A 20,577-nucleotide genomic window follows, 5' to 3' on the forward strand; every position below is an offset into this window, starting at 1 on the left:
CAACACATTAACCCTTCCCTGATCGATCCTCTGCCATGTTTTTAGAAGAGAAGCTTGAGTTTTGTTTTGTTTTACTGGAAAAATACACTGTACACAGTGTGTGTACAGTGATAATAATTATAATTATTATCATTATTATTATTACTATTATTTACATTAATTTACATTTACATTGCATTGATCAGACGCTTTTATCCAAAGCGACTTACAATTGTTCAAACACCGACGGACGCAGCCATCAGGAGCAATGAGGGGTTAAGTGTCTTGCTCAAGGACACTACAGCATGCTAGCAGGAGGAGCCTGGGATCCAACCAGCAACCTTTACATTACTAGACCACCAGCTCTACCTCCTGAGCTCTACCTTATGATTATTGTTATTATTGTTATTATTCTCAGTTTGGAAACATTGCACAAAAATATTGCACAATGTATATATTTATATACATTTATACTTACTGTCTGTGGATCCAGTATTTGTTGTTATTTATATTGTATTATATTATATGTATGTCATCTAACCACTGGGTTGCACAAGCCAGTGCATCATCAGTGCTGGTCCCCAGCCCGGATGAATAGAGGGTGGTGTCAGGAAGGACATCCGGCGTAAAAACCATGGAAATCAAACATGATGACAGCAAATCTGATTTCCATATCGGATCAGTGGAGGCCCAGGTTAACAACCACCGCCACTGGTGCTGTTAGCCAACAGGGAGCCAGCGGAAACTGTGCTGCTGTCGGCCCAAGAAGAAGAAGAAGAAGAAGAAGAAGTGTCCGGAGACAGCAGGAGAGGAAGAAGGGAAGGAGAGTAGAGTTGAGAGGAGGAACTTTGAACGTTGGCACTATGAAGGGTGAAGAGAGAGAGCTGACTGACGTGATGGAGAGAAGGAAGGTAGATGTACTATGTGTACAAGAGACCAGGTGGAAGGGGAGTAAGGCCAGGAGTATCACAGCCGGGTACAAACTGTTCTACCATGGAGTGGATGGCAGGAGAAACGGGGTAGGGATGGTGTTGAAGGAAGAACATGTCAAGAGTGTTTTGGAGGTGACCAGAGTGTGGGACAGTGATGAGCATGAAGCTGGACATTGATGGGTTGATAATGAATGTGGTCAGTGCGTACGCTCCCCAAGTTGGGTGTGAGATGGAAGAGAAATAAGAATTCTTTAGTGAGTTGGATGTAGTGGTGGAGAGTGTCCCCAAGGGAGAGAGAACAAGCCAGAGTGAAGGGGAAGGTGTACAGGACGGTAGTGAGAGCAGCCATGTTGTACGGTTTAGAGGCGGTGGCACCGACTAAAAGGCAGGTGGATGAAGTGGAGGTGGCAGAGTTGAGGATGTGGAGGTTTTCATTGGGAGGGACAAGGATGGACAGGATTAAGAATGAGGACGTTAGAGGGACAGCTCAGGTTGGACAGTGAGAGAGGCCAGATTGAGATGGTTTGGCCAAACCTGGAGGTAGTACGTCTGAGTACTTTAATGAGTACTATGTTCCAATAAGGGTTAACAAGTACCAATGAGTACTAACAAGTACCAACAAGTACCAATAAGTACTAACAAGTACTAACGAGTACCAACAAGTACCAACAAGTACTAAGAAGTACCAAGTAGTCATTTGTGTGGATATGATACCAGAGGAAACTATGAAGATGCTGAAGAGAATTCAGGATTCCGACAAAACTAGGATTTGACTATGAAGATTTGAATATTTAAAATGTGTATACGTAGAATGTGTACTCTGTGTACTCTACATTGTGTACTTTGTTTCCTTTGTGTAGGAGCTGCATGCCGGCTGGCTGCAGGTCGAACAGGAAGTTGCTTTGAGGAGAAAACAAATCAAAGAGTTGGACCAGAACCTGACAAGACATAAAAAACCCAACGCAACCTGAAGGTGAGTACTGAAGTAGTACTAGTAGTACTGAAGTACTAGTACGAGTACTAACAGAACAACTAGAGAACTTCCTGTGGACTTCCTGTGCACTGGGATGCTTGTCAGGTCCATGACCAATCCTCTTGTTGCTCTAGAGACCTGGAGGGCGTGTCGTGCAAAGGGGAGGAGTCAGAGAAAGCTTTGGGTGGAGCACCTGACGGAGGTTCCCCTGGAGCTCCCACGCTCATCCTGGTCCTCCTGCCTCCACCCCCCGAACCATCCAGTGTCCAGCGTCCTGCTGAAGCAGTGCTCCCCCCTGCTGGAGAGAGCCTCCGGTGACCTCCATCAGCTGATGGCTACTGAGGCTACAGTGATGACCTCTGACCTTTGAGTCTGTTAGCTACTGAAGCTATGGTGATGACCTCTGACCTTTGGCTGCATTAGCTACTGAGGCCATGTTGATGACCTCTGACCCTGTGTTATCTACTGAAGTTATGGTGATGACCTATGACCTTTGACCCTTCTTTCGACCTCCAGATGATTAACCAGGCGCTACGTAGTCTGCAGAAGGAGATCTGCAGAAGGAGGCGGAGCTCCACCACCGGTGGGTGGAGCAACTGGACGCCTTGCGACACAGGACAGCTCAGCAGGAAGTACACCACGTCAGGTGGGTACTTTGACCACAGCAGTACTTCCAGCAGTACTAGTAGCAGTACTTCCAGTAGTACTTCCAGCAGTACTCCTAGTAGTACTTCCAGCAGTACTCCTAGCAGTACTACAAAGGGAGAAACAGGAGTGATGCCCAGCCAGCCGCCTCTCTTCCCGATGAGCTCAACACCTTCTAGCCACGGTTTGAGGTGAGCGACACCATCCCGGCTGCAAGGCTAGCGGAGGACCAGGATGACTGCACTCTGTTCCTGTCTACGGCTGACGTGAGGGGAGCTCTTAAAAGAGTAAACCCTCGCAAGTCTCCAGGGCCTGATGGCGTTCCAGGCCATGTCCTCAGAGCATGCGCCGACCAGCTGGCAGAGGTATTCACCTCCATATTCAACCTCTCCCTGATCCAGTCTCCAGTCCCCACCTGCTTCAAACAAACCCTAACCCTAACCATTGTCCCGGTACCAAAGAAACAACCCATCACCTGCCTGAATGACTATGGTCCCGTAGCACTGACTTCTACCATCATGAAGTGCTTCGAGCGGCTAGTCAGAACCCACATCTGCTCCTCTCTACCTGACACCCTGGACCCCCTTCAATTTGCATATCACCTGAACAGATCTACGGGTGACACCATCGCCCTGGCAATGCACACCACCCTCTCCCACAAGGACAAGAGCAACACATACGTGAGGATGCTGTTTGTAGATTACAGCTCAGTATTCAACACAATTGTGCCCCCAAAGCTTGTTCCCAAGCTCAGGATCCTGGGTCTTAACACCTCCCTCTGTAACTGAATCCTGGACTTCCTGACGGGCAGACCTGGGTGGTGAGAATGGGAAACATCTCCTGCTCTGCACTGACCCTGAGCACTGGAGCCCTGCAGGGCTGCGTACTCAGTCCCCTCCTGTACGCCCTGTTCACACAGGACTGTGTGGCCACGCGCAGCACCAACATCATCCTGAAGTTTGCGGACGACACCACCATCCTGGGTCTCATCTCCAACAACTATTAGTCCTCCTACAGAGAGGAGCTCAGCGTCTTGGCAACATGGTGCCAGGATAACAACCTCTCAACATCTGCAAGACTAAAGAGATGATCATGGACTACAGGAAACGACAGCGTTGACGGAGCTGAAGTGGAGAGTCCCGCTTCAAGTTCCTCGGTATCTTCATCAGTGATGACCTCTCCTGGTCCAGGCAACTGGATACGGCAATAAAAACTGCCAAAAAGCGCCTGTTCTTCCAGAGGAGACTCAAGACGTTTAGCATGTCTGTCAGGACTCTCACCAGCTTCTACCGATGCACCATCGAGGACATTCTTACCGACCGCATCACCGCCCGGTACGGCGGCTGCTCCGCCTCCGATCGCCAGGCGCTCCAGAGGGCGGAGCGCATCTGAGCAAGGCATCTTCCACACACAACGCCTCGGGAAAGTCATAAAGTACGACAGCCACCCAGGCTACGGACTGTTCAGGCTGTTGAGTGTTCAGGCTGGTGCCGTCTGCTGAACGTTAGCGGAGCATCCGGGCACGGACAACCAGCCTCACCAACACATTTTACCCTCAGGCCATCAGGCTTCTCAAGCTGCAACATCTGTCTGTCTGTCACCTCTGTCAATTTAATGTACATCACCACAACTCTCTCTACGTCGTCCTCAGACGAGCCTTCCATCGGCATCTCCAGTCATCCCTATTCTCCATTTCGATTCCCGGTCAGGGAACACGCCTTTTTACCTCATACGACCGCAATGCACTCATGGTTATAAATATTTCCCAAAACGAACAACTTTAGGGACTTTTTATCCGTGGGAGCGGAGTGGCCGGCGGAAATCCTACGCGGGAACACTCCATTACATTTCACTGCATATATGTATGAAAGTATGTATATGTATGTGACAAATAAAAATCTTGAATCTTGAATCATACATCTGGCCAGCTCCTTTGTGCTTTCCGCACCAGCGTCTTTCCTTAGCACGTCCACAGAGGTAGATGCGTGACGTCCTCTTGATCGATGCCCGTGTGTTGGTTCCCACAGTACAAGCTTTTTGGCCGGGAGTTCTCGGTGGCGGTGGCAATGGCCTGCTAGTCTCATCCTCCTTACTGCTATCTTCTCTGATACACTGGGTAGTGCCCCATACAGACGTTGGTTGGTAATGTGTTCGTCCTGGTTGACGTTCAGTACCACACGTAACATTCTGGTGTAGCACCCATCCAGAGACTTCTGTAGGGCCTTTGTTAGTGTCCAGCACTCGCAGCCGTATAGGAAAACGGACTCCACGGTGGCAGAGAAGAAGCTGATCTTGATGTGTCGGGGGAGGTTGGATTTCCACGCACTGGTCATGCCATTAAGTGCTCTCCAGGCAAGTGCTTTCCTCACATTAAGGTCCTTTTCCGTGGAGCCGACCCACACGCCCAGGTATTTAAAGTCATTGACCTCTTTTAGCACTGAGCCTTCTGTTGTTATTAGGGGTGGGTGTTCCTGGGGGAAGTTGTAGGTCATGACCTCGGTTTTCTTTGCGTTTAGCATGAGGCCGACCTTAGCACACTCTAGCTCAACTCTGGTCAGGAGATCCTGTGCTTGCTTCACGTTGTTAGATAGCAGGCAGATGTCATCAGCGTAGTCCAGGTCTGTCAGGGTTTCTGCTGGGTGTCTCGTGGACTTTCTGGGTGCGATAGTGAAGCCGAGCTCCGGCTCCCTTCCTTTGATGGCTTGTCTCAGAGCATAGTGCAATACTATAATGAAAAGGAAGGGGGTGAGGGTGTCTCCCTGCAGCACTCCGGTTTGGATGTTGAACTCCTCGCTGTTACCGTCCGGCGTTGTCACTCGGGCTCTCGTTCCCGTGTACATGGTCCCTATGGCACGGAGTAGGTTGGGAGGAACATCGTAGGCCTTGAGTATTCTCAACATCATTCCTCTGTGGATGGTGTCGAAGGCTTTCTTGAAGTCGATGAAACACATCACCGCAGCCAGGTTGTTCCTCTTTACCTCTTCAATGATCCTCCTTAACGCAAGGATCTGGGCTAAGGTGGTTCTACCCTCCTGGAACCCATTTTGGTTTTCCCTGAGGTGAGGGTCGATAGCACTCCGTATCCTGTTTAGTATCATGTGGTTGAACATTTTTGCAATGATACAGGTCAGGCTGATACCACGGTAATTGTCAGGTCTTGAGAGATCTCCAGATTTTGGTACCGGGATGATGTGTGAGAGTGACCATATTTCCGGCATGACATTTTCCATTAGAGCCTGGTTGCAGACCTCCAAGATGACGTCATCGAGATTTCAGTTCTTGATAACCTCTGGGGGGATGCCGTCAGGTCCAGCTGCTTTCCCCTGCCTCGGGGAGGCTTTGACCTTGGCTAATTCCCGCGATGTAAAAGGGTCATTGATGTTGAGATCCCCCAGGACTGCAGGTATTTCCTGCTCAGCACCTTCCACTGCCTGGTGTGTGCCAAGGAGGTTCCTGAAGTGAGTTAACGGTGGACTCTCTCCGGAGCGCCTTGCGTGCCCGGGGGCTCAACAGCAGCCCTACACCTCCGGTTGCTGCCTGGGCTTCGTTTCGCCACGCTGAGGAGGTGACGAAGGTGTAACTGTCAACCCTGCTGTATTTGATGTCGATTTCGGCATGCACCCTTCTGTGCTCCTGGACTCCCAGGATCTCCACTCCTCTGCTCTCCACACAGTGTGAGAGTTCCTCCAACCTCCCGTCTTCTCTGACTGTGCATGCGTTGAAGGTCCCCATTATAAATGGCCTCCTGCAACGCATGAGTGCATTGGACGGGGTGCTGTGATCGGACAGGACCCTCCCTGGGACATTCCCAGGGTTTGAGGTCCTGTCGTCATGCTGTCCTCCGGGATGAGGACCAGCACCACCGTCCGCTGCGATGCTCCTGCGGACTCCCGCCGCTGGAAGTATAGGGTTTGGGATGACTTTGTACTCCATGGTAGGCTTTACCATGCTGATTAAGGCCTGTGGGGCGCAACTCCTCGCAGTCCTGGTTTTAGTTCAGAGTGACCTTCTCCTAGGTGGGTTGCCATCCAAGGCTATGAGCCCCACCTGCCTATGGCATGATCTTGCCCGGCCTGTAAACCAAGGCACGGGGGCTAAGGTGGTACTATCACTTGCCCAAGGTGGACCCCCAGACTAGTGGGGGGAAGGAGACGTCTTACTTCTCCATTCTAGTTCAGCTCACGTGGCCCATTTAGCGGAGGACGTGGAGATGGACGAGGTCTCCGACGAGTCTGTCTGTTGACCTGTCTGTCTGTCTGTCTGTTGACCTGTCTTTCTGTTGACTTGTCTTTCTGTTGACCTGTGTGTCTGTCTTTTGACCTGTCTGTCTGTTGACCGGTCTGTCTGTAGACTTGTCTGTCTGCTGCTCTGGCTGTTGACCCGTCTGTCTGTCGACCTGTCTTTCTGTCTGTTGACCTGCCTGTCTGTTGATCTGTCCATCTGTTTACCTGTCTGTCTCTCTGTCTGTCTGTTGGCTTTTATTTTCGGTACTTTGTTCTAATCCTGTGATTCCTCAGATTTCTATATTTCTGCCGATTGTGAACGTTGTTGTGAACATTGGTGCAGAGTTCTGACCCGTCTCTGGTTGCTCAGATCTCATTGGACTGTCCAGTCGGCTGCAGAACCGTCCAATCAGCTCGCAGGACCGGGACTGGGACCAGGACCGGGACCAGGACCTGGACGGGCCGCTCGCTGAGGTACCAGGGTAGGGTTCTGGCTGTCCAGGCGGAAGTGATGTCACAGTCATAGTGGTTAAGTATTGGACTGAACCACCACGCTCCACACAGGGGGTCAGGTCCGATTCGCTTCTGCTGCCGGTTTCCTGCTCAGCCTGCGGGGGGGCGCTGCATTAGCATTAGCTAGCTAGCGTGACAGACAAACAGCTGATAGTCGTATGTTGTTCTCATAGCGACGCCGTAGCAACAGAGCAGCTCAGACCGGATCAGACTGGATCGTTCTAGTCCAACCGGGTCCAGAACTTATGGCGCTCTCCCCCTTGCAGCGTTGAGTCATGAGGATGGAACCTGGTGCTGGAAGCTGGTTGCCGGGCGGAGGTGGGAGGAGGGAAGTTTAAATGCAGGCTTAATTGCGTTCGATCACCAAATCAAGGCAGGAAACTGGTTCCTCTTTTTCTCTGAAAGGTTTATTAAAGTCCAGGTTGGGTGAGAACATGGATACAGGGTCAAACCCTTAGAATGAACTTCATTCATAGATGCAATTTAACTGAATATAAATATCTGTGTACCCTGTATCTGTGAGGGTTATGGGTAGTGTAGTCTCCATGTCATTGTTAATAAGACATGTTTTTAAAACAAAGTTGATATCAACCCGACTTGTGGATTGGACAGGACAGGAGAAATAAAAACAAATTATTACACACCTGCTGTAATATTTAAGCAATTATTCCTAAATGTTTCAAACTACTTCCACCTCACGGCGGTGGCAGGGTTGGATAGAACAAAACACCAACCAAATCCGCTACTGGACCCCGGTGCTGGAACCCAGTGCTGGAACCCGGTGCTGACCCCGGTGCTGGAACCCAGTGCTGGAACCCGGTGCTGTAACCCAGTGGTGGACCCCAGTACTGTAACCCGTTGGTGAAACCCAGTGGTGGACCCCGGGGCTGGAACCCGGTTCTGTAACCCGGTGATGACCCCAGTGGTGTAACCCAGGGCTGGAACCCGGTGGTGGAACCCGGTGGTGGACCCCAGTGGTGGACCCCGGTGCTGGAACCTGGTGGTGTCACCCAGTCGTAAACCCTGGTGCTGGAACCCGGTGGTGGAGCCCGGTGGTGGAGCCCTGTGCTGGAACCCAGTGCTGGAACCCAGTGCTGGAACCCGGTGCTGTAACCCAGTGGTGGACCCCAGTACTGTAACCCGTTGGTGAAACCCAGTGGTGGACCCCGGGGCTGGAACCCGGTTCTGTAACCCGGTGATGACCCCAGTGGTGTAACCCAGGGCTGGAACCCGGTGGTGGAGCCCGGTGGTGGAGCCCTGTGCTGGAACCCAGTGCTGGAACCCAGTGCTGGAACCCGGTGCTGGAACCCGGTGCTGTAACCCAGTGCTGGAACCCAGTGCTGGAACCCGGTGCTGGAACCCGGTGCTGGAACCCGGTGCTGGAACCCAGTGGTGGACCCCAGTACTGTAACTCAGTGCTGGAACGCGGTGCTGGACCCCAGTGGTGGACCCCGGTGCTGGAACCTGGTGGTGTCACCCAGTCGTAAACCCTGGTGCTGGAACCCGGTGGTGGAGCCCGGTGGTGGAGCCCTGTGCTGGAACCCAGTGCTGGAACCCAGTGCTGGAACCCGGTGCTGGAACCCGGTGCTGTAACCCAGTGCTGGAACCCGGTGCTGGAACCCGGTGCTGGAACCCGGTGCTGGAACCCAGTGGTGGACCCCAGTACTGTAACTCAGTGCTGGAACGCGGTGCTGGAACCCAGTGGTGAACCCCGGTGCTGGAAACTGGTGCTGGAAGCCGGCGATGATCCCAGTGGTGGACACCCTGAGGCAGGGCGACAGGAAGTGCACTTTTAGAATAACATGCAACCAGTGTGTTGCCTCGCTCCTCTGAACCTCCGACTCTGCACCTCCTCCTCTGCACCTCCTCCTCTGAACCTCCTCTATCCATGTGCAAACAGGGCTCCTGCATTACCCACAACGCACTCTGGTAAAGCCACAGTGGAACATTCAAAACAAAAGTATGAAATCACTGTGATTGGGACAAAGCAAACGGCCTGATATGTGTCTCTCTCTCTCCCTGCCTGTCTGTCTCTCTCCCTACCTGACTGTCTCTCTCCCAACCTATTTGTCTTTCTCCCTACCTGTCCATCTCTTTCTCTCCTTACCTGCCTGTCTGTCCCTCTGTCTTTCTCCCTATCTCTCTCCAGGCGGAGTCCAGTCTCACTGCACTTTGTGACTTCAGCTCCACAGTGAGCGTTTCCTCACATGGGGACGGGGCTTACTCTGGCCCCGCCTTTAGCCTCTCTGCCCCTGACCATCTGGACAGCCACGCCCACCTTGCCCTACTTCCTGTGGAGCTGCTCACACACACACTGAGCAGGTCACACACACACACACACACACACACACACATGAACCATGGGTTCCATAACAAAGAATATGTTGTATGCTAGTAACCATGTTCTAAGGTCAAAGTTCATCATGAACACAGTAAGAAAACAGGAAGTTAGAAACACGTCCTGACAGGAAGCTCAGACCTGACTTTCTGTGTGTGTTACTGTGTGTGTTACTGTGTGTGTGTGTGTGTTACTGTGTGTGTGTGTGTGTGTGTTATTGTGTGTGTTACTGTGTGTTACCCAGTGTGTGTGTTACTCTGTGTGTTACTGTGTGTGTTACTGTGTGTGTGTTACTGTGTGTGTGTGTGTGTTACTGTGTGTAACTCTGTGTGTGTGTTACTGTGTGTGTTACTCTGTGTGTGTGTTAGTCTGTGTGTGTGTGTTACTCTGTGTGTGTGTTACTCTGTGTGTATGTTACTCTGTGTGTGTTACTGTGTGTGTTACTCTGTGTGTGTTACTGTGTGTGTGTGTTATTCTGTGTGTTACTGTGTGTGTGTTACTCTGTGTGCATGTGTTAATGTGTGTGTCGCTGTGTGTTTGTTACTGTGTGTGTGTTACTCTGTGTGCATGTGTTAATATGTGTGTGTCGCTGTGTGTGTTACTGTGTGTATGTTACTCTGTGTGTGTGTTACTGTGTGTGTTACTGTGTGTGTGTGTGTTACTGTGTGTGTGTGTGTGTGTGTGTTACTGTGTGTGTTACTCTGTGTGTGTGTTACTGTGTGTGTTACTCTGTGTGTGTGTTACTCTGTGTGCATGTGTTAATATGTGTGTGTCGCTGTGTGTTTGTTACTGTGTGTGTGTTACTCTGTGTGCATGTGTTAATATGTGTGTGTCGCTGTGTGTGTGTTACTGTGTGTGTGTTACTCTGTGTGCATGTGTTAATATGTGTGTGTCGCTTTGTGTGTGTTACTGTGTGTGTGTTACTCTGTGTGCATGTGTTAATATGTGTGTGTTGCTTTGTGTGTGTTACTGTGTGTGTGTTACTCTGTGTGCATGTGTTAACATGTGTGTGTCGCTGTGTGTTTGTTACTGTGTGTGTGTTACTCTGTGTGCATGTGATAATATGTGTGTGTCGCTGTGTGTTTGTTACTGTGTGTGTGTTACTCTGTGTGCATGTGTTAATGTGTGTGTCGCTGTGTGTTTGTTACTGTGTGTGTGTTACTCTGTGTGCATGTGTTAATATGTGTGTGTCGCTGTGTGTGTGTTACTGTGTGTATGTTACTCTGTGTGTGTGTTACTGTGTGTGTGTGTGTTACTGTGTGTGTGTGTGTTACTGTGTGTGTTACTCTGTGTGTGTGTTACTGTGTGTGTTACTGTGTGTGTGTGTTACTCTGTGTGTGTGTTACTCTGTGTGTGTGTGTTACTGTGTGTGTTACTCTGTGTGTGTGTTACTGTGTGTGTTACTCTGTGTGTGTGTGTTACTCTGTGTGTGTGTTACTCAGTGTGTATGTTGCCCAGTGTGTATGTTACTCTGTGTGTGTGTTACTCTGTGTGTGTGTTACTCAGTGTGTATGTTGCCCAGTGTGTATGTTACTCTGTGTGTGTGTTACTTTGTGTGTGTGTTACTCAGTGTGTATGTTGCTCTGTGTGTATGTTACTCTGTGTGTGTGTGTTTCTGTGTGTGTGTTACTATGTGTGTGTTACTATATGTGTTACTGTGTGTGTGTGTTACTATGTGTGTGTAACTGTGTGTGTGTTATTCTGTGTGTGTGTGTTACTGTGTGTGTTACTGTGTGTGCATGTGTAAATGTGTGTGTCGCTGTGTGTTTTTTACTGTGTGTGTGTTACTCTGTTTGCATGTGTTAATATGTGTGTCGCTGTGTGTGTGTTACTGTGTGTGTGTTACTGTGTGTGTTACTGTGTGTGTGTGTGTGTGTTACTCTGTGTGCATGTGTTAATATGTGTGTGTCGCTGTGTGTGTGTTACTGTGTGTGTGTGTTACTGTGTGTGTGTGTTACTCTGTGTGCATGTGTTAATATGTGTGTGTCGCTGTGTGTGTGTTACTGTGTGTGTGTTACTGTGTGTGTTACTGTGTGTGTGCGTGTTACTCTGTGTGCATGTGTTCATATGTGTGTGTCGCTGTGTGTGTGTTACTGTGTGTGTGTGTTACTGTGTGTGTGTGTTACTCTGTGTGCATGTGTTAATATGTGTGTGTCGCTGTGTGTGTGTTACTCTGTGTGTGTGTGTGTTAATGTGTGTGTGTGTGTGTGTGTTACTGTGTGTGTAGGGTGCGTGTGTGTGCTTTTGAGCACCTGCAGCAGCATCTCTGTAACACTGTGCGCTCCAGCGTTGCCGTAGTAACAGGGATGCAGGAGGCGCTGGATCCACAACAGGAAGTGTGCAGCTTCACACAAAGAGAAAAGCACACCTGGAGGAAGTACACACCCTGCACACAGGTACACACACACACACACACACACACACACACACACCGCTTACAGATAGACAGAAACGTACACACACCTCACTGGACTGTATGCGTGTGTATGTGCAGCTGCGCTGCAGCACCACCTACAGGTTGCGGCGTCGCAGCGCTGCAGCTTCTCACTTCCTGTCGTTCAGACGCGCAGCGGCTGAGGACGACGTTCAATGGAAGCAAGAAGCACTTCCTGTTCAGAGCAACCAAGACCGAGGACCACTTCCTGCGAGAACGCAGTTCAGACAGGTGAGAGTGGTCGTTAGATTAAGTAGTTAAACTAGTACTAAACTAATACTAAACTAGTTCAACTAGTACTAAATGAACTAGTATTAAACTAGTTAAATTCCATCCCATAATGATCAATCAAACAATGTGCAACACTTAAACAATCAAAGCAAATAAAACAAACTTAAAACAAAAACTGATTAATTATAATTGATTAGGACAGTCTCCCATCTCTAACTATAACTAACGATAACTACCACTAACTATAATTATAATGAACCATAATTATAACTAACTATAATTAACCATAACTATAACTAACTATAATTGTAACAAACCATAATTATAACTTACTATAACTAACCCTAACTATCACTAACTTTAATTATAACTAACCATAACTATAACTAACTATAATTAACCATAACAATCTAGTTATAAATAACCATAATGATAACTAACTATAACCAACCATAACAATAACTAACCATAACTATAACTAACTATAACTAACCATAACTATAACTAACATAACTGTATCTAACTATAACTAACTATAACTAACATGACTATATCTAACTATAACTAACCATAACTGACTATAACTAACTATAACTATATCTAACTATAACTAGCTATAACTAACAATAACTATAACTTACAATAACTATCACGAACCAAAACTATAACTAACATGACTATAACTAATTATAACTAACCATAACTATTATTAACATAACTATATCTAACTATAGCTAACCAAAACTATAACTAACATAACTGTATCTAACTATAACTAATCATAACTATAACTAACTATAACTAACCATAACTATAACTTACTATAACTAACCATAACTATAACTAACTATAACTAACAATAACTATAACTTACTATAACTAACCATAACTATAAGTAATCATAACTATAACTAACCATAACTATAACTAACTATAACTAACCATAACTATAAATAACTATAACTAACCCTAAGTATAACTTACTATAACTAACCATAACTATAACTAACATAACTATACCTAGCTCTAACTAACCGTAACTATAACAAACCATAACTTTAACTAACTATAATTAACCATAACTATAACTAACTAATAACTTTATCTGACTATAACTAACAGAAGTATATCTAACTATAACTATAACTTACCATAACTATAACTAACATTACTACATCTTATTATAACTAACTATAACTAACCATAACTATAACCAACCATACCTAATTATAACTGTATCTAACATAACTAACCATAACTATCACTAACCATAACTATAACTAACATAACTAACCATAAAAACAACTAACCATAACTATAACTAACCATAACTATCATAACTATAACTAACATAACTAACCATAACTATAACTAACCATAACTATATCTAGCTATAACTAACTATAACTAACCAGAACTACAACCATGGGGAACTCTAACCACACCTCTCTCAGTCTGCAGGGGCTTTGCTCCTCCCTTCAGGAGGGTCTGGATCAGGTGCGGTGCTCGCTGCGCTCCTTCCAGCGCTCTGTCCGTCACAGACTGGAGATCAGGGAGAGCAACAGCAAGCTGCTCCTCTCCTTCAGGTACTGCACGACTCCTCCTCCTCTTTACTCCTCATCTCCTCCTTTACTCCTCTTCACTCCCCCTCTCCTCCTCCTCCTCCTCCTCCTCCAGGTTGCTGAGTGATGGAGGTACCTTCAGCCACCAGGAGGCACAGGTGTTGCTTCTGAAGCTGCAGGAGGTGCTGAGGAGCGTGGAGCAGATGGAGGACAAGGTCCAGTCCGACCTGGAGGCTCTGGAGCAGGTACGAGCACTTGTACTGCAAGCACTTATACTGCAAGTACTTATACGGAAAGTATCAATACTGAAAGTATTATTACTGCAAAGCCTTCAGCTTTACTCCGTGTGAGTATTAGTGAGTTCAATACTGAATTAATGTTCTCCTTCAAATATATTATACAGTATACTAAATAACATTCATAACATCCATAATATATGTAGTAATATATAATATAATATACATAATATATATTTAATATACATAATATAGAAAATACATAATATACATATTATATATATCATATATTATATAAAATAGAATATACTATATATTTATATATATATATAGTATATATATATATGTTATGTTTGATATATATATAATACTATATATATATATGATGTATAAATGATAGATTATTATATATATACTGTTATATATTATTATTATTATTATTATATAAATACTGTTATATATTATTATTATATACTGTTATATATTATTATTATATACTGTTATATATTATTATATATATACTGTTATATATTATTATTATTATATATACTGTTATATATTATTATTATTATATATACTGTTATATATTATTATATATATACAGGTATATATTATTATATATACTGTTATATATTATTATTATATACTGTTATATATTATTATATATATACGGTTATATATGATTATTATATACATAGTGTTATATATGATATATATATGAGGCAGCAAGTGAAGAGTGAGTTGTTGAAGTATAAAAATGGGCGTGGTAAGGATCTGAGCCACTTTGACAAGGAGCACATTGTGATGCTGGACGACTGGGTCAGAGCATCTCCACAAGCACAGGTCTTGTGGCTGTTCCCTCTCTGCAGTGGTTACTACCAAAAGTGTCCAAGGAAGGACGACTGTGAACCGGCCACAGGGTCATGGGGCCCAAGGCTCATTGACGTACGTGGGGAGTGAAGTCTAGTCCGTCTGGTTCGATGCCACAGAAGAACTACTGCAGCACAAAGTGTTGAAACAGTGGATGTTGCTGTGATAGAAAGGTGTAGAACACGCAGTGCATGGCAGCTTGCTGCGTATGGGAGCTCACAGTGTCCATGTTGACTCCTGTCCACCCCTGAAAGCACCTACAATGGACACGTGAGCATCACAACTGGACCATGGAGCAATGGAAGAAGGTGGAGGTGTGATGAATCACCTTTTCTTCTACATCATGTGGATGGGTGGGGTTAGGGTCTGATCCGACGGAGCATCTGAGGGATGTGCTGGAACAACAAGCCCGATCCATGGGGGCCCCACCTCCAACTCCCAGGACTTAAAGGATCTGCTGCTCACGTCTTGGTGCCAGATACCACAGGACACCTTCAGAGTCTGGTGGAGTCCATGCCTCCACGCAGTATTAATGTTTAAATGTTGTGGCTGATCTGTGGCCACACCCACCTAGTGCTGTTTCCAGGTCCCTCCCACAGACACAGGCAGACATGTTGTAAACACCCAGACACGTCATGACAGACTGTGTGTGTGTGGGGGGGGGGGAGGCGTGATTTACCTGTTGCTCCTTGATTGCTCCGATGAGCAACAGGTGTACAGCCACCCTGATCCTGGGACGATTATCCAGACCCAAGACAGGTGTAGCTGCTTCAACTGCACCCAAATATACAAACCCCCCTTCTCTCGTCCTCTCCTTTCCTCTCCCCTCCTTTCCTCTCCTCTCCTCCCTCTCCTCCTCTCCCCTCCTTTCCTCTCCCTCTTCTCTCCTTTCCTCTCCCTCTCGTCTCCTCTCCTCCTCTCTCCTCCTCTCCCCTCCTTTCCTCTCCCTCTCCTCTCCTCCTCTCTCCTCTCCTCCCTCTCCTCCTCTCCCCTCCCTCTCCTCTCCTCTCTCCCCTCCTCCTCTCCCCTCCTCCTCTCCTCCCCTCCTCTCCTCTTCCTCTCCTCTCTCCTCCCTCTCCTCTCCTCCTCTCTCCTCTCCTCTCCCCTCCTCTCTCTCCTCTCCTCCTCTCTCCTCTCCTCTCCCCTCCTCTCCTCCCTCCTCTCCTCCTCTCTCCTCCCTCTCCTCTCCTCTCTCCTCCCTCTCCTCTCCTCCCTCTCCTCTCTCCTCCTCTCCTCCTCTCTCCTCCCTCTCCTCTCCCCTCCTCTCCTCTCTCCTCTCCCCTCCTCTCCTCCCTCTCCTCTCCTCTCTCCTCCCTCTCCTCTCCTCCCTCTCCTCTCCTCCTCTCTCCTCCCTCTCCTCTCCCCTCCTCTCCTCTCCTCTCCCCTCCTCTCCTCCCTCTCCTCTCCCCTCCTCTCCTCTCCTCTCTCCTCTCCCCTCCTCTCCTCCCTCTCCTCTCCTCTCTCCTCCCTCTCCTCTCCTCCCTCTCCTCTCTCCTCCTCTCTCCTCTCCCCTCCTCTCCTCTCCCCTCCTCTCTCCTCTCCTCTCCCCTCTCCTCTCCCCTCCTCCTCCTCCTCCTCTCCTCCTCCAGGTGGGTGAGGAGGTCTCTGATCTCCAGCAGAACCTTGTTTCTCTGATGGAGGAGAATAAGTTTCAGGAGGAAACAGAGAAACATTTGAGGAGCATTCAGCTTCAGATGAGGACAGAGGTACCTGTCTGTCTACCTGTCTACCTGTTTCTCTGCCTGTCTGTCTCTCTGCCTGCCTGTCAGTCTGTCCTCCTGTCTTTGTGTGTACATATGATGTTATGCAGCATGTATCCAGAGTGTACTCAGTGTGTACTCAGCCTGTACTCAGTGTGTACTTTCCACCAGGCTGCTGCCAGTAACCATCAGAAAACTTTGATCAGCAGCAGATTGAACAAACTGAAGAAGCTCACAGAGAGTAGTACTGATTGTAGTACTGTAGTAGTATCATAGTAGTATTGTAGTACCACAGGTACTACAATACTACTATGATACTACTACAGTACTACAATTCTACTTCAGTATGATGACAATACTAGTACAGTACTACTACAATACTACCACAATACAACTACAGTACTGCTACAGTATTACCACACTACTACTGCAGTAGTACTACAATATGTACCACAAATTTACTGTGTAAGTATTTATATGATGACCTGTCTGTCTCTCTTGTCTGCTTGTCTGTCTCTCTGTAGGTGTCTCAGGATTCAGTGTTTTCTTGTCTGTCTTCCCTCAATGAAGAACTGAAGACACAATGCTGTTACTTGGAATGCTTCCTGGTAGGTCATTTCCCATTTCCTGGCATGTCACTCCCTATTAACTGGTAGGTTGTTTTCTGTTTCCTGGTCGGTCACTTCCTGTCTACTTACTCTGTTTGCTTTCTGTTTAGGACTCACAGCGCCCCCTGCAGGGATCCTTCGCCGTAGCATCTCGTTCACAACATTTGACTGCAAACAGGTAAGAGTAGAATAGGTACTATTCATCATTAAATACAAGTACAGTAAATACTAGTACAGTAAATGCTATTATAGTTAATTCTGGTTCAGTAAATACTGGTACAGTAAATACTAGTATAGTTAATACTGGTACAGTAAATACTGGTTCGGTAAATACTGGTACAGTAAATACTAGTGTAGTAAATACTGCTTCAGTAAAGATCCATGGAAGCAGGTAATGGAGTATCTGAACAATAACACAAGGGCCGGTACAAACTAATAATACACCCAGTCCACCTGGGGGCAGTAGATGTGGAGGTAATACACCACCACCAGGCAGAAAAATACAATATATATTCTATATAAATATTCTATATATTATGTATTCTATGATAAATATTATATATTAAAAAGAAGCGATATCAGAGATGTTTGGCTCACTGCCTCCTGTTGCTATAGCGCCCCTTACGGTGACACTTGGTACCGTGTGTGTGTGTGTGTGTACGGTGAACATTGTCCTTCTACAGAACAGCTGTTTTATGCAGTTATCAATGGATGAAGCAGAAACAGGAAGTGTGCAGCAGGAAGCTCCATGTTCAGTTGGACTCAGTTGAATGAAGTGCAGAACACAGCGCCAGGATCAGGCCGTGTGTGATATTAATAAGTACAAAATAATAGATATACGCACTGAAAGTGACTGAGATGCTAATGCTAGGTAGCACAGCAACATGGAGCAGCCTGTAGGAACTTCCTGCCACAAGACACCGTGAGGTCATACTCTGTGGACGACAGGAAGGCGGGCGTGGTTCCCACAGGGAGGCGGCGTGGTTCCTACAGGGAGGCGGGTGTGGTTCCCACAGGGAGGCGGCGTGGTTCCTACAGGGAGACGGGTGTGGTTCCCACAGGGAGGCGGGCGTGATTCCTACGGGGAGGCGGGTGTGGTTCCCACAGGGAGGCGGGCGTGGTTCCCACGGGGAGGCGGCGTGGTTCCTACAGGGAGGCGGGTGTGGTTCCTACAGGGAGACGGGTGTGGCTCCCACAGGGAGGCGGGTGTGGTTCCTACGGGGAGGCGGGTGTGGTTCCCACAGGGAGGCGGGCGTGGTTCCCACGGGGAGGCGGTGTGGTTCCTACAGGGAGGCGGGTGTGGTTCCCACAGGGAGGCGGCGTGGTTCCTACAGGGAGGCGGGTGTGGTTCCCACAGGGAGGCGGCGTGGTTCCTACAGGGAGACGGGTGTGGCTCCCACAGGGAGGCGGGCGTGGTTCCTACAGGGAGGCGGGCGTGGTTCCTACAGTGAAGCGGGTGTGGTTCCCCCAGGGAGGCGGGTGTGGTTCCCACAGGGAGGCGGCGTGGTTCCTACAGGGAGACGGGTGTGGTTCCTACAGTGAAGCGGGTGTGGTTCCCCCAGGGAGGCGGGTGTGGTTCCCACAGGGAGGCGGCGTGGTTCCTACAGGGAGACGGGTGTGGTTCCCACAGGGAGGCGGGCGTGGTTCCTACAGGGAGGCGGGCGTGGTTCCTACAGGGAGGCGGGCGTGGTTCCCACAGGGAGGCGGGCGTGGTTCCTACAGGGAGGCGGGCGTGGTTCCTCCAGGGAGGCGGGTGTGAAACGTATCTTTTCACACCAATCTTTTCTGGAATGGTTGGTAGCGCCACCTGGTGGACCCGCCCCTCGTGTAGGGAGGCCATTGATTGGTTCTTAGTGGGTTGTACCGGTTCAGGTTACAAAACAACATCTCAAAAGTACTTTGGATTGTCTCTTTGGTAACCATGGGCGATGGCAGGAGGTGGAGCTTTTGGAGGAGGCGGAGCTTTTCAAAACCAAGATGGAGGACGTTCTGAAGTCCACCAGTCAGAGCAAGGTACTGATGATAACTGTAATACTGAACCCTCAGTCTGACAGTACTGTGTGGTGTGTGTGTGTGTGTGTGTGTGTGTGTGTGTGTGTGTGTGTGTATGTGTGTGTGTGTGTGTGTGTGTGTGTGTGTGTAGCTCGGTGTGCGTCTCTCTCACCCTTGCTGTGAAGAAGAGCTCAACGCCCTGAAGGTCAGAGAGGAAGAACGCCGCGCTGCGCTCTGCGGTCACATCACCAGGACGTTTCAGGAAGTGCAGGTTAGACCCCAACATCACTAGTCATGTGACCCTCCCTCTCAATTCAATACAAAGCTTTATTAACAAGGGGAGACGTACGTTGACATTCCCAAAGCAAATGGAAGAATAGAAATAAAACATCCTTTCCAGGGAGCAACACTTTGTGTTGTCCCTCTCGTTTCTGACAGACAGGTTGCTGTCTCACATCCACCCGCTGCAGAGAGTGAGACAGGTCACCACCACAGGTAACTATTGACCTCAAAACTTTAAATCTTATGACGTCATTCAGCTGTACAGGAAGTTACAAAGCCCAACGACATCACTTCCAGGGTCAGCAAAGTCTCCTGAAAGTCAAAAGCTTTGACCTTTGCACACGGGACCACGGTGTGTCGGCCATGTTGTTTGGAGCGATAAATCGGAGTTCAATATGTCATAGGCTGTAACCATGGCAACCGTTGATTCCTGTCCCTACAGCCAACGTGGTCTCTCCTGTAACCACGGCAACAGCCCCCTCACTCAGTGCAGCTCGAAGTGAGGTTTTCCAACACAAACAGGAATGTTTGCAGGTAACCATGACAACACATTACACATTTACTGAGCAGAGACTTGAGATTTTTTGGATCAATAGGATTTATTGATGGTATTGTTTGACTGTGTGTGTGTGTAGCGCTACCTGCAGCTCTGCAGGTGTGTGTTGCAGCGTTGTGCGTCACTCAGAAACACAGCGTCAACACAGCTACAGCGAGAAAGGCAACAGTGGGAGGAAAGTACACACACCCTGCTGCAGCTACACACACACTGACACACACACCATGACGCCTGAATAAAACACTTTCAACATTTGAGCGAGTGTCATTCTTGAGCCCCGCCCCCAACACTGTCACTTCCTGCTTCTACAACTTCCTGTCCCCAAAAGGCACTGCCTCCTCCTCCACCATGAAACACGTGACTCCTTCATGACATCATGACAACGTAACACGGCACCACAGCTCACACACGCTTGAGGTTCCGGAACAATGTGCTGATGAGGTGCATTGTGGGAAATGCAGAACCTCAGACCTGAGCAGCCGATCCCAGATCACATGAAAACC

The 20,577-nt window shown here is 48.0% G+C and overlaps 1 protein-coding gene across 2 annotated transcripts in view; it reads right to left on the reverse strand.

Annotated features, from left to right (window-relative positions):
* Positions 1 to 20,110: 20,110 nt before the first annotated feature.
* Positions 20,111 to 20,577, reverse strand: part of entr1 (endosome associated trafficking regulator 1) — a 4,747-nt gene continuing 4,280 nt past the window's right edge. For both annotated transcript variants that reach the window (XM_080004430.1, XM_080004429.1), the window contains exon 10: positions 20,111 to 20,577. This exon is cut by the window's right edge and continues 62 nt beyond it. In XM_080004430.1, coding sequence (XP_079860556.1) covers positions 20,540 to 20,577 — 38 coding nt within the window. In that variant the 3' untranslated portion in view covers positions 20,111 to 20,539.

The sequence above is a fragment of the Zeus faber genome (genome assembly GCF_960531495.2).
Source record: "Zeus faber genome assembly, chromosome: 7".
In the NCBI taxonomy this organism is placed as follows: domain Eukaryota; kingdom Metazoa; phylum Chordata; class Actinopteri; order Zeiformes; family Zeidae; genus Zeus; species Zeus faber.